This window comes from Bradysia coprophila, unplaced genomic scaffold (genome assembly GCF_014529535.1).
Source record: "Bradysia coprophila strain Holo2 unplaced genomic scaffold, BU_Bcop_v1 contig_732, whole genome shotgun sequence".
Taxonomy (NCBI): Eukaryota; Metazoa; Arthropoda; class Insecta; order Diptera; family Sciaridae; genus Bradysia; species Bradysia coprophila.
In genome coordinates, this window is record NW_023503972.1 from 758162 (window position 1) to 773438 (window position 15277).

General features: G+C 35.9%; 1 protein-coding gene across 15 annotated transcripts in view; it reads right to left on the minus strand.

Moving 5' to 3' along the window:
* LOC119084496 (RIMS-binding protein 3A-like) overlaps positions 1–9813 on the minus strand; it is a 39802-nt gene extending 29989 nt beyond the window's left edge. For 9 of the 15 annotated variants that reach the window (XM_037194516.1, XM_037194514.1, XM_037194505.1 and 6 more), the window contains exons 1-2: positions 9099–9812; positions 1527–1625 (exon numbers count right to left, since the gene is read on the minus strand). In XM_037194516.1, the coding sequence (XP_037050411.1) occupies positions 1527–1622 (96 nt within the window). In that variant the 5' untranslated portion in view covers positions 1623–1625; positions 9099–9812. Of the gene's footprint in view, positions 1–1526; positions 1626–9098 lie in introns of all 15 variants that reach the window. The other 6 variants (XM_037194517.1, XM_037194511.1, XM_037194510.1 and 3 more) reach the window with 2 other exon arrangements.
* Between the last annotated feature and the right edge of the window lie 5464 nt (positions 9814–15277).

The following is a 15277-nucleotide window of genomic DNA, read 5'->3' on the forward strand; positions in this document are numbered from 1 at the left end:
GATTGCGTTAAAACTCGTAAAATAGACTACGTAATGGTTCGAAGATTGTTCTTTTGACTTATGTGGTTGCATCCCTAGTACTCGTCTCTTGCTGCAACCGCCAGATTTGTCAAAAACAAATTGCCAAACTAGTACGTAATTTACAGTTTTACTTAATGTACAGTTGATTTTACTTGACAGCACCGAAACTTTGCCTTACGTTTTTGTGTAAAATACCTCATTTGTCAATGGGACACATGACGGAAATGGCTTCGTCAGAGCTTGGATTTCCACAACATGTAACAACGGGACAAATGAAAGAAATGATACTTCTTATGAAAAGTTTTCTGATCCGAGGCGAAGCTGAGGTCGGTAAACACACAAGAAGTAATTTCCATCATTGGTCTCATTGCCATTGCCAAGGTATTTTACTTAAAAACTTGATGTAAATTTCAGCCGTCACGGAGTAAAACCTCACGTTTTTGAGTAAACGAATATTGCTCATATAAAATCTGAATTTACATTGCTTAGTCACATCAAGTGACAGTAGATTACAAAAGATGCTGTAAAAGTAATTCATTGCGTGAATTCAATAAATGTGATAAAATGAACCACATGAATTACGTAACAGCATCCAATGTGTTCTAGTTAATTGCTGGCCGCATGCGAAAGTTGAATATCACAAAGAAATTCACGTAAAATGAGTCGACAATATTCAGCATTTAATGTATCATTTCAGCAGAGGACAAACTGCTATGTAACGGTAAGCTTTCTCACGTAGAAGGTAATAAAAAAGCTTATGTGAACTTATATGGAGCCGCTCTTCAAAATAAAAATGTCCAAACAAGGACGTAATCTGCCATTTCCTGAGTTTGTCTTCCATTTAAATACGTCCTTTTCTTACCTAATTACTATTTCTAAACGAATATTACATCAAATACTTATAAATGCATCTCTTGTTGGTGATAAACAATTATATTAATTTATAGATCGACATTATAATGCAGCAGCATAATGAACGTATTACCGAAAGGAAAAGTTCAGTAATGCAATTACTTAAACATCAAAATGAAATGCTATGATCTATGTTGTATGACGGGCTATGAATCTATTCTCGATTGGTTAAAAGTTTCGAAACAGTAGAGTTCACTTAAAACTCATATATGTCAATCTCGGCTCAAAACAATTGGATGTGTAGTAAATATGTACATAATTGGTTCGGTAATTCGTATTAAGTGTTCGGAATGAAAATGAAAACTTTTCATAAATAATTGACGAGCGTATCGATTTCAGTCGTTCAGTTCGTGGTGTATCGGTTTAATACTTCACAAAACCATAAAATATAAAAATATTTAGGGGGATGTTTGATTAAGTGAAAATTCTATCGAAATCAATGTAAATACACCGTTGATATAGCTAACACCTCTATAATAAATGCTATAATCATCATATTTCTATTGAAGATTGATAAAATGAAATTACAAGAACTAATAAGTCTAATTCAATGAATTATTTAAGGGTATACGAAAAACGAAAATGCCAATTACCTGATGTGCTCGTTCAGCTTCAGCTCTTCTCACTTCAGCGTCTCGCAACTTCAAACTCAACGTTTCCAGCATTGCATCTGTCTCGTATGAGGACATTGTCTAGTAAAATGAAACGATTTTTATTCATTTAAATTACGCTGGCAACAACAAGTACCAGGGACTATTTTCCCATGTTTTCCTAAATTTTTCAACATTTTCCCAAAAATATTTAACGAAAATTTGGGAAAATTTAGAAAAATGAAGGAAAATTTAGTAAAATTAAGCAAAATTCAAGAAAATGCTTCACCAAAAATAGTCCCTGACAAGTATTGACAGGACGATACAACTAATTATACCCTCCGATTGTTTTCATTCATATATAACATAAATATAGAGACTGGGACATGAATATACGACTATTAAGTTAGCACTTTCCATTGTGAAAACAGAGAAACATATTCCAAGAAGCAAGTTATTATGTATACATCGAAGGAATGATCGATAAAATAAAAATAATTCAAAGACGGTAAAAATCGAAAGAAAATTTTATCCGGCACGCAAATCAAGGCACCGTTTTCACATTTGATTGATTTTGCCATTTTGTATCGAAAAGGGTGATTCTCAAAATATCGAAAAGTTTCGGAATTTTTCTGCGCTCAGCGTACTTTTCCCCTCGGACAAAGCACCTAGCATAGAATATCCATCTATGCTAGGTTCTCTGTCCCAAGAAGAGGGTCTTAGTATTAGAAAGAAATGATGAAAATCCTTTGTCCTAGCGTCATATACATTATAAATACACCAAACAAGTAAAACTACGAAACGTCCAAGTCGCTAAATATCTAGGAACGGAGACACCTAGAATGTCGAACAGTTGTCGTTCTAAAGAACGCTCACTCAGGTCAGACTATTCGTCTGCTTGAGAAAAGTCGTCAAATCCAATGACATAATAGTCGCTATTTAATCATCGGTGGAATCATTCAAATCGAGGTTCTTCAGTTCCATTTACTGGAAGAATAATTCAGGTTTTCCCTCATCTCCTATGTCTGACAATGTAAAAGTCCGTTCGACTTCCATGATCACATTTAAACATTTCGGATTCTTACCAAAAAAAAACACGTATGAGTGTTGTGCTGTAACGAACGAAGTTTACTTTCCTTCAATTATTTATGAGCTGATCAATGAATATTCAGATTGTCGGAATAGCTCAATAAAAAGACAAATTTCTTAGTTTTTGCCAATAAAGTTCGTTCCTAATTCAAGAACATCATCAGGGCTGTAACAAAACAACACAAATCATAGCTGTATAAAGAGACACAGCGAAGTTTACTTTCATTTCGCTTATGATTCGCTAGACATATACATGTAAAAGGGTATGACTGTCGCCATGGCGATGGCCCGATAAGATCATTAAAGAAATTAGTCTCTCAGATCGAAACAGTGACACAAGCCGTTTCGTTAATTTCGGATTATCCGTTAGTCCACTATCAAAGAAGTGTTTAAGGCTGTTTACATCGCAATGCGTTGCGATAGTAAACGCCCTAACCTGGCTTGAAGCCCCAATCGTGTTTGACAACTTCAAATATTTTTTGATCTAGTTAGGGCTAGAAGCAGCCGACCAAGGTCTGTACCGTCTGTACAACTGCTAGATAAAGAGTTAGCCTTTTTCATTTCCAGGAACGTCATCATGACTGGGAACCCACGGAATTGTGACTCTATATGAGAGTCCAATTTCATTCAGAACATTTTAACATTCTCGGACTGACAGAGAGTCAAAGTGAATAATACCATTAATGCTATGAGGGATTCTTTTGAAAAACAGCCTACCGAAATCGGGCGTGTTTTCTAGTGGAACTTTTTATAGGTACCTAGAAAGAACTTCGACCCTAGAAGCCAAAACCACTCTCAAAAAAATTCTTCGAAGCTTTTATGGCTGGTGAAAGGTGATCAACAACCGAAAACTTGCACTTGGGCCAAATAGGGTCTTATGGGGTTCGGATGCATATGCGATGAAATATGGGCACTTAAACATTTCAACTTCTCATATTTCATCGTAGATGCTTTCAAACCCCCATAAGACCCTATTTGGCCCAAAAGCACATAAAATTACCTTTCAAATGATACCCCACACCACCATGTACGGCTCGTGTAACTAGAGAAATATTGGTAAGAAAAGTGCAAGTTTTCTGTTGAAAACTTCAACTGCACATATTTCAGTGTGGATTAATTTTAAAACCAACGAGTCTCTATTCGGCTCAATAGTACATGTGATTACCTTTCTAATGACACCCCACACGACCATGTACGGCTCGTGTACCCGGAGAAATTTTGGTAAGAAAAGTGCAAGTTTTCGGTTTTTGATCACCTTTCACCAGTCACAAAAGCTTCGAAGAATTTTTTTGAAAGTGGTTTTGGGTTCTAGGGTCGAAGTACTTTCTAGACACATATAAAAAAGTCCACTGGAAAATGCGTCCGATTTCGGTAGGCTTTTTTTCAAAAGAATCCCTCTATAACTTATAACATAGAGTATATTATTTCGAAAAGCCAAATGTTCTATTAATATGCTAGGTGCTTTGTCCGAATACAGATGCTAGGTGCTTTGAAGCTTTGATTCAGATTATAATTTCATCCACTTTCTGTTTCAAACTTGTGTAATACATAATGTGTGTATGCTTTCAGTTTGAAACAATTTAATTAATTACACTGAAACCATGTCGGTTTACCATACTGGTAGTCATAGTATGTATTGTTATAGTAACCATAGATTGATTAAAAGCTTAATTTATTTTGATGTTGCATCCCATAAAGACTTGATTGGGAAGAAACCATTTACCGCACACAAAACTTTGTCTTATTATCTCTGTAGTTCTAGTCATTGTTGATAAAGTCGGCAAGATGCATCAATCAACTTATACAATTACTTGGTATGTCGCTTTGTCATAACGTCTAGCAAAGGTAAGTGTTGTTTCAAAGTTAAATTAATGACAATGCAAAGCATCACGGTTACCACCCACATCCCTTTTTGTTTGCAGCTTTATACAAAATAAATACTTTCAATGCGCTTTGCAATAATTGTCAATTAAATTTTCTGTTAGAATGGTTTCCGTTGTCAGGAAGCATAAAGCGAAATTTACGTTGGAATATTGTAAGAGAAAAGTGGAAGATGAAAACGATTAGTTCGTGTTGCTAATTTTGCGTGAAAGTTATTAATAATTATTTTCTCTTCTGAGTAAATTGACTTTAGAAGCTTTAGAGTAATAATTTAGGAAAGAAATTGCATCCGTCGCTTTCAATAGAACAAATCTCGTGAACATCAGCAACGCGGTGCTTTCAGCTGAATTAAGTTTTTCTTTTCTTTCATTGACGTCTTTTTGTTCGCAGACATTGTTGCACAATTTTTTTTTCGCCCGGACAAAAGGCTTGCATTTATGTGTATTCTTTCGAAAACTTATTTTTGTTAAAAATTTATTCTTAAAACTGTTTTGTCCAAATGAAAAATGACTCTAAAAAAAAATCTTTTAAAAATTGATGCTACGAATCGAATTCTCTGCAATTTACCATTGTCCTTTGTTATAGGATACGATAGAATGGGTAAGGAGAGCAGTCTTTCCTCTGTATACCTTCGCTGCCTTCTCAAATTTCAAAATTCAGATTTTAAGTCACATTGCATCGGTTATGAAAGAGCTTTTGTTTTACTGTTCCCATTTAGACCGACCCATCGGCATGCCAAGTCGGTGTGCGGCATTATGGTCTTCTTTTAGTTACTGAAACGTACTTGTCCGAACAGTAGATGTCGGACAATAAACGTTTTTGGATGGGGGACAGTGTATGTGTTATTGTATATCGTCTGATTCAAAATTTATAAGAAGGCCCCCAGCTGAATTATTAATTTGCATTTATTTTGCACAGATATTGGGGGATATGCTTTTGACATCGTTTTTAGTTTGCTGCATTCGGTTTTTCAGCATCATTTTGAGCATCATTGCCACAACCGCTATTTACTAAAGCCGACAACACACGTGCAATTTTACGTTGATGGGTTGGACAATTATGCTGCGTTTTGCAATGTGACGAATATCTGATTTCAATGGAAAACGGCAACATAATTGTCGATCTCATTAACTCGAAATAGCCCTAAAGTCAATGGCTCAATAACATTTGTTTTACTAATTTGCATAGTACTACACTGTCGTCAAATGGAATAATATCACTGAAGTTCCACACAAAATAAGAAGCCTAAAAAATCTATTCTTGTGACTGTTATTGGAGTGCGTTGCGGTGACTCTAAACAAGACTGTAGACGCTGTAGACTGTTGGGGAGGTCACGCAGACCACCATTTTATTAGGTACGCGGGAACACTCAAAAGAGAATTCACCTACTCACCTAATTGTCAAATTTGAGAATCCATCTTCTAGGAAAAAGTATGAAAATGTCAAATTTTGTGTGTGTCAGTGACACTGTGTCACCCGCGTATCTGCATCTGCGTGATCTTCCCAAAGTTTACAGCCTTGGACTGTAAACATGTCCTGACGTGACACTTTTTTTTAATTATACCTTGTCAAACTGATTTCCTTAAAAGAAGCATATGATAGCTAAAATTCAGACTATAGACAACGTAACGATCTATTTTACAGCTAATCGATACCAAAAGTTTTAAGACAGTTACTAATGTAAAGTGAACCTTGTCCCGCCGGAGCCATCTTTTGGAAGCTTATTAATTGTATGCACAAACAGTACAAAACCATCGTTCCTTTATTTCAATGTTCTCTTAATGGCTGGTGTCCTCAGTCGAAAGATAGATGTTTTAACTACTAATGTTCATTTATTTTAGGCGGTAGGTCTTATCACTAAAATTTGATGTCTTTCCTGCCAATCCATCCTGGCTACGGGCCTGTTCATTATTGAACCGATGGAGATATAATAAGGACAGTCAAAGTTGTGCAACTGGTCTGTATGACAACTGAGAGTAAATAAGAACGAAAAAATGCAGTGATACCAATTGGCTATTTAGTAGCACGACGATGGGCCGAAATTGGTACTATGCCACTAAATAGATTAGGAAAGAGTTAGTACGAAATGTAGATCGGTCAAAGAGACACCTTTCTCACAGGTCAATAAAGACTCACCATCTATGGCATGTACACGCAGTTGTTCAAATTCATATTGGGCTATGGAATTGCTCTAAAATATTCTATTCGTTCGAATGTATAGCATCAACCATACAACAACAAAACTCACTTAATGGAAAAATGGTTTACATACAGAAATATCGATCAGCTGAATGATATGCAAAAATGAATTTTCCATTGAATCAACCTTCGTCATTATATCCGCTACACTCACAAACACTTAATTTCCCAGAACCACTTTTTTTTTGTTGGATGGCTTTTTTTCCCTATTGATACTGATATTGAAATAGTTGAGTTCGTGAAAATGGTTTCCATTGGAGTGTATTACCAGCAGCATACCATTGAGTTTACATTCCGTGAATTAATTCAATGTAAAAGTTTTGATGAAAAATGCGTTGGCGCTGCAACGTAGGAAGTAATTCTGGAAAATAATCAGGTTCGAGGTTCGAGTTGATGGAAATTCAATGAAAACCATGCTAATTAAAATAAATGATGAAACCCGGAATTTTCATCAGCTACAACACCTACGTATATATGTAATGTGATGCACATAAAATGAACGTTCCGATTACAGTAATTTGTAGACGAAATTATGCATCGATGTGAGAAATTATACCTTACGGCAGTAAATCAACAGGTGTGCTGATATGTCAATAATCCGTAGGTGAATGTGTGTTTTTTAACTGAATAAAATTTTGATATCACGCAATTATTTAATTAGTTTTGCAATGGATTCCATTGATTCGGTATCAGGTGGGAAAGTGTTACATTGGCTGAATTGCGGTTACATTTAGCAAAATTAAATTTCCAATTTCAGACTCTTTTGACGAGTAATGATTACATATTTGCAACACACAATACAGAATTGATGTAGGTGCTAAGAAGCTCATTCGAACCGCAGAAAAAAAAGACTAAAGTTGAAAAAGACAACAAACAAATTGATACCAGATGCCTCACTAACAATTAAAACACGAACTACTGTAGTTGCCTCCAGTATTACCATACCATCAAGATTCTGCCATAAATGTACAATTAGCACCAAACTTTAATCATTAAAAAACTTTACTTGCACATCGAAATCGAGACGTAGCACTGGAGCTTTGAGCATAATTTTAATGTTTAATGTTGCACAGAATTGCATTACATTTCTTTGAGGAATAAGTTTTTTTTTATGAGTTGTCACATCAACTTAACGGTAACACCCAAGGGTTATTAATAACTGAACAATAGCGCGTGAATATTCTGAATTACTTTCTGCAGAGATGGGTTCAATGATCTTCGTTTTGTTTTAAGTTTAACATGTTTGACTTGACGGACCTTGACATGGTTAAAGAGTAATTTAGATAGACAGATACAAGTTTTCGGAGGGTTCAATGGAACAGTCGACCTACGATGCTATGTCCTCAAGAGATTTATTTCACGTTGTCATAATTATCTGAATATGTGTGCTTAACATCTTGCGGTTTTATTCGTTGCACGGGTTTTTTATAATTTCAAGAGAGTCGTGGCACTCATTTGTATTTGTGGAATGGATCAAATGTAAAGCGAATCGCTACTGTTATTGTGATGAAAGTACAAAAATTGTCCAGATACTGGAGTCCATACAGCACAGCATATAAACTTGAGTAGATACAAAGTTGGTTCTCAGAAACGACATTAAACGAATCATTTGTTCATTTTCGATGAATCATACATCAACGCTAATCTGATTTTTATCGTCATTTTTCGTGCATAATGTTTAGACTGTCCAATGCATACGCATAATGGTCGAACGCTCAATCATCCTATCATACTTATAACAAAAAGAATTTTTTTACAAAAGAAGCAGACAACCCACTGATCAATTTAAACGATAAAAAAATCATGTCCAAGAAATTGAGAAGAAAGTTGAAGAGGACTGTTAGAGCACAGTCAGTCAGCCCACTTTCGTATTTTATTTTATTTCATTTTTTTGTTCATTTCATCCAAATAACCTCAATATATTTAGCACAAGTAAGTTTTCTTGAAGCACACAGCTTTGTGTCCGTGTGTATGGTGTACATGATGAGATAGAACGGGTATATAAATATATGTGGTTGTTGTACTTATATATATCTAAGCGAAATGGCATACGCAGACTATTGATTTTCCGTGAATTTTTCGTTCTTTTCTTTGTAGCTAACAGGGAAAATGTAAAATTCCAATTTTTCTGAATTGAAATTCGACGGAAAAAGAGATGTGAACCGAGAGAATTTAGTTTTCCCATCAAGCTGGTAATTTACGGCTAACTTAACGTTCACATTGAAGTCGAAACGACCATACTTGTTTTTAGTTTTAGTAGATAAATGTTGTCTGAGGTTATTGTTCAATTAACTACAAACAGTTCATATTCCACATCGATGAGGACATTTTCATAAAATTCGATGAAATATTTTGTTCCGTCTAATTGACGTGAAAAAGGAAAAATCATTTCGCTATTCAACTTACCTTAGGTGGGTATCAGTGTGCGATGTGCTTCTTTCTGAAACTTTTTTTTTGTGTATGCCTCTAACGTTTTAGAATGCTACGAATTCAAACACTAATAGAAAGCTCATTATGTTATGATTCATTTAAACTGCCGTTTTTCTCTCTTCTTCCGTTTTGTATAAATTTTACAGTGAAAATATTAAACACTAGAATAACAACAAATATAACACAATTTTTTTATCACATTGTACGGATGCGACCATTTCACCTTCAATTCGACACAGTCCGACACACCATATCGGGGATTTTGTAAGAGGGAATTACACACTAGAAATTTTCCACACCAATACACAAACGTACACCATGAAACGAAAAAAAAACCCTTTCGGCGTATAGACTATGGAAAAACTATGGAGTGTGAACCACTTACACGATTGAACTTTTCTTTTTTTTTACTTTTTTTTTTCCTCTTCTTCTTCTTCCAGTCAAACCGACCGAGAAAATCTCTTGTGTTACACTAAAACGGCTACGATCTAAATCTAATTTGATAAATTCCAGATTCCTTTAACACTAGTCGATTGTGTGTACGCCAACAATCTTAAAAATTGTTACTTTGAAACCGCAAAATATTCTATTTGCAAATAAATACTTGGATAAATGACCCACCCGCCTAAACTGGGTCACTATTCGCTCCGTTATTCGGAATACTATGGTGAATGACGACTTTTTCCTCAAACATCGATTTTGGTCGGTTAACGGTATCGGATGCGCATGTGCACGGGCCGAAATGGCTGTAGGTGCCATTAGCATATAGTGGTACGGAGAGTGAATTTGTTACACGGATCCGCCATTTTGCTATTTTGTAACGTTCTTGGTCATGCGTTCTTGGCGTGTGTTCGAAAAGTTAAATGGATATATACTCAACACACAGACTGTTTCGAAAGCACAATGTTCGTTAAGATTGAGTGAATCACTACGTTGTCACACGCCACACAAATTTTGAATCATTTTCAAGTGTTTCCTCTACCAATCGGAAGTTGATGGCTAAAACTATTTATTTTTGCATTGCTGTTCCATCAGCTTAACATGATGCCGCACCAAGAAATTAAAACAAGAATTTAGTTTTTGGCGTCTGTTTTAGTAGGGCCTCAACAATGGTGGTTTTGCCACTAAGGCGCGGTATGACACTCTGGTACTCCCAACACCACTGTGCTATTCTACATCCAGTCCGTCAAAATTGAATGTTCTTTTAGCAATGACATTTAAACGAAATAACGACTGCTGTCCAACACCGTTCAAGTTTGCATGAAATGCATTTGTATTGTGGTCACATATGGTGTTCTGAGCATTTCGTATTTTTTTCATTGATGATGCCGACGCATGAACGCAAGAAATGGTTACTATCGTATCCACTAAGGATGTACGTACACTGAATCGAGTAGTTTGCGTATATGTCCTTTGACACGGTTTGCGATCACCCTCGTCTTTGCGCAGATCCCAAGTGCAAAAGACTTCGTGATTCATTTTCCAATGTAATCTCTGTGCAGTCAGTCTGCTGGAACCGCATCCGGACAAATACAAATTACCATCATCAATTCCTCGCTTGATATTTCCCCATGCACGTCCAGCATAATGCACAATCAGCGTACTTTGTGAAACCAACCGATACATTCACATAAGTGCCGCCGACATCGAACCATGGAATGCATACAATGTGGAAAATTTGCCGTTGCTGGATCTGGTCCTTAAAAACGACACATTCAAATCCATTTCTGGATTCATTGACGGCAATTACTCTGTTGTCGAAATTTATTCGACTGAATGACATTATGCTTTCTCATGTGATCGTGCAAGTAACGCTTCTATGCGAAAACCTTGCCGCAGCCGCACTCATTACATTGTGAATGTTCATGAATGTTCATGTGCCTCTTCAAGCTCGCCCGGGAGTAGAATCGTTTGTTCGGCAGAAACAGGCAACGTATATGTAACATCAAAATCATTGGTCACATACGACGGCAATGGTAACACCTCATCAGAAATCGTTCTTTCTGAGGGCAATGGCAACGTATCCAATCCATATACTCGCTATTAGACGATTGATCGGTGATCACTGGCTCAGACACTGGTGGAGGCACAGTATCCATAACAGCATCGTTATACGTAAAGGATGAAATTGCTTGTTTGGACAGTGATGGCAACGCAAATAATGGTGGGAACACGGTCATAATGAGAATATTGTCGAACGACAAACCATGATCCACGAAACTCTCCACCAGACCCCCTTTATTGCCAAACTGCTTCAAACCGGATTGCTTACAAATCTTCCGCAAAAGTTTTTCTCTCGGTATATCATGAATGGATGTAGTGCAGTTTAAACACACTTTGATGTCTGAGATTCCGAAACTGCTCTGCCAAATCGTGGTATTTAATGGGTGGTGCAATGTTGTTGGCTCGGAACACAATGTCCTGCAAAGTCAATATGTTTAGTCAGACGTTGCAGGAGTTCGGTTTTGCTTCCCTTTTGCGGCAGACCTAAAGCCTTGCAAATGGATTGCAGTCTTTTTTCACCTGTTGATCGAGGACATTTCGATATTAGCTGGATTCGGATCATACAGCGATTTGAAGGGTGATCTGAAATCTGATAGTTTAAGGTTTTTTCTTTAAAACGTGTGTAATCGACAACATTGGAGGACAAACTGATTATCGTCTCATATCTAATGTTATCTATCTACTTTCTCTTTACATTGCTCTTAGTATGCAGATTTGTCATTGTTTTCTCACTTAAATTAACCCATGCAACCGATCAAATAACTTGTCCATCGTTGACATGGCCATCAATGACTGTGCGCAGGAAATATCGTGTTCATTTCCGCCATTTTGCCGTATTTGAGACCGTTGTTCGACAGAATATCTCCACCACATGTACGACGTGAAATTTTTAATAGTTGTTTTTTTTGCTTTGTGAATCTGTTTCTATTGTTCGTTGCGTGACCATGTGTTCTCAGCAGAAATCTTCTCGAATGTTCGTCCTTTGTCTTCGTAGATAATTTCCCTTTTCCAGCTTGATGTTTTTCACTGAATCTCTTCATCGTTCAGCGTCAAATCGACAATAATCACCTGAACTCCTATCGTTTGTTTGGCGCAATCCACACACAAATGTTTATATCGTTTTAACGTGCAGAAGAAATGTACTATATTTTATCTGATTAGTGACCGGTTCACTCTTTGCCCATTATATTGTACCGTACGCCTGCACATGTGACGAGTGTTCAATTCCTTTTTATGTATTTTCAATCAATGGTATGGTGATAGAATAGTATGTTACATACCAAGGATCAAAAAGGTGTGTTTTAGACCCAGGTCCAGGGATGGAGCGACGCGAAGCGGAGCGGAGACCAAGGACGTTTTCACCACCGTGGTCTAAAACACACCTTTTTGATCCGTGGTATGTATACTATTTTTCTTCCTGGAGTACCAAAGTCACATTCCGAACAAAATAACATACAAAAATTTAATGTCGTTGTTTACATTTGTTGACCGTACAGCATTTTTCGTTCAGCGCGTAGCAATACCAATTAATGCATACGCGCGTAGCATTATCATTTAGTGCATTCTTTATAACAAGAAAATCATATTTAATACTCTTCGAAATGTAGTGAAGCAACGCTTAATATTAATACAGAATGAATATTGAACATAAATTAGTGTATGTTATTGCAGTTCACACAATAAATTGCTGGATTTGAGTTTAAATTGACTTCATTATATCACATGACACATCTGGGAAAGAATAAAGATAGGATCGAAAATGACATAAGCGGGAATGAAAATTGAGAGAAAAAAGTGTCGGAGAATGTAGCTCTTTCGGTACTAAATTTGGTGAGTGAATGTGACGGTTTTGGTACTTCAGGAAGAAAAAGAAATTTTTCCTTGATTATAGAATCATTCATCATCCAATAATTCTTCGTTCGGAAGTTTGAAGACATTTTATTTGATGCAAACTTCATTATTCAAATTGACAAACCGAAACAATAACAAATTTCGTTCAAAAGCTTCTTCACAACGAAGTTTTCATTCATGATATGGCTCATACTCATTCATAGTTCGTACACATCCACACACATGGATGTATTATGTTTTGAATCAACACTAAGGGAACGAAAGATACTTTAACAGTGTTACATACATAAATTTAGCTTTTAAATTGACGTCGAATTAAGCTTTCATATATTTTGCACAGAGTGTTGTGTAGGATGAATGAAGTGTGGGTCGATGGTATATAAATTCTATTTAGGTGTAGGTTGACTTTAAATTTTATGTGAATAGAGACAAAGGCGTTCGAATTAAATTTGCTTCATTTACGATAACTTGTGTAACGACCACTTTCCGTAATTTCCATTTTTTTTCATTGTAAACAAAGGGCTTTTGATAACTCAGGTAAAATAGCTATCATTATATCAGTGCAACGTTTACGAGAATTTAATTAAAAATGCGAAAATGTTTTCAAAAGGGTCTTAATTTTAAATGTTGATCAATCAGATCTGCCGATTGATAAATATTTAAAATTAAGATTATTTGTACACTGAGCGAAATTTCCTTCGTGTTATGCGTATATCATTCGTACCACTGTTAAAAAGTGTAGTAAGGTAGTTTTTATGTTTTCATAGTTATTCAATCCACAAATACAATCCATATAAAATAACATTGAAACATAGCTCGATTAGACATAAACTTATGCGTGCGAGACAGCAGTATTAGTATGAATGTGCGGAACATGTATACGTAAGTAAAGGGAATAAAAGTTTCTAAGCCAAAATTTTCGGTTGTATTGGCAACAAATATTTCAAATTAAAAATTGACCTCTTCGGGAATCAAACCGGGGACCTCCGGATCATGAGCCAACAATGTTTCTAACGTTGGAATACAGTTGTGTTGGTTGACATTTCTTATTGTTGACGCGAACTTTGAAAGCCATAAACGGATGTGGCGTATAAAATACGGAACGTAACGCATAGAAATATTGATTTGTCGTTTTTTTAACGCATTTGAATTTAAGTTCATAGAGCACGAGGAATTAGCCACCTGATGGCAAGATAGTTATGGACTTGGATTATCAAAATATTGATAATCAATTATAGATACTTTCAACTTAAACAACTCTCTGATATGATTACAAAATGAAACGACTTCATAAGAAATGAAAGTACTTTGACGTGAACTTTTTCTATTTACTAAAATACTTAATTTTTTGTCGTTTATCTTCTTCGTGTTAAGAACTATAAATATGATCCAAATTCAATGTTTAAGACCAACGTCCACTATATACGTTTAACATACGTGCTGTGCGTTTAACTTGCGTCCCACTCGTAAATTATCCACATGCCACGTACATCACCACAATACGTACCACATAAATATTCAAATCTGACAACCGAAATACGTAACTACGTTTTCAACGTGTCCCACGTACAGAAACCTTTGTCCACGTATCATATACGTCAATGATTGTATTGTCTGAATTTTTGTTTTCTGGGCTTATTAGGTCTATAAGACGGACATTAAATATTTGTCAATATTTTAAATGAGACAGTCATTGTCGTACTGAATGCGAATGAATGTAGACAGATGTCGAAGAATATCGACCCGAAAGTATAAAATATCCTTTTCAATAAATAGTAGATTCTAATTGTAGAAGCAGAGTAACAAGTGCTCTCCCTACCACAAAACTAATTTAACGTTTACGAAATAATCATCTTAAATTCACAGCAGCAAGCATAAGCTTTCGAACTTTTAGCTGAGCTTTTACTCATAAATTCAGTGTAGACACTTCCGAACGTTACAGTTTTCGAAGTTCACGTTAAGCATGTTGCTAAAAGCTCCACTATTCGTTATACCTTTTCTGTATCAAATCTCGGAAATATTTGTTGGGGACTATTCATATACACAACGTTCTATCTGGATTTATTTAAATTTCCGGCGAAGACTTAAACTTCAGTCTGATAAATATGTAATATGGGTAATTAGCAAATGTGGGAATAGAATCAAGTTACTTTCATTGAGAAGTTTTCAGAAAAACTGCTGATTAATATAAAGACCGCCACATTTACCCGTTACATAAAATTTGCACAAAATAGAAGACTTAATAAACTTGGTTTTATTTACTCGGATATTGAGCCATATCGTATATATCGTATATCAAA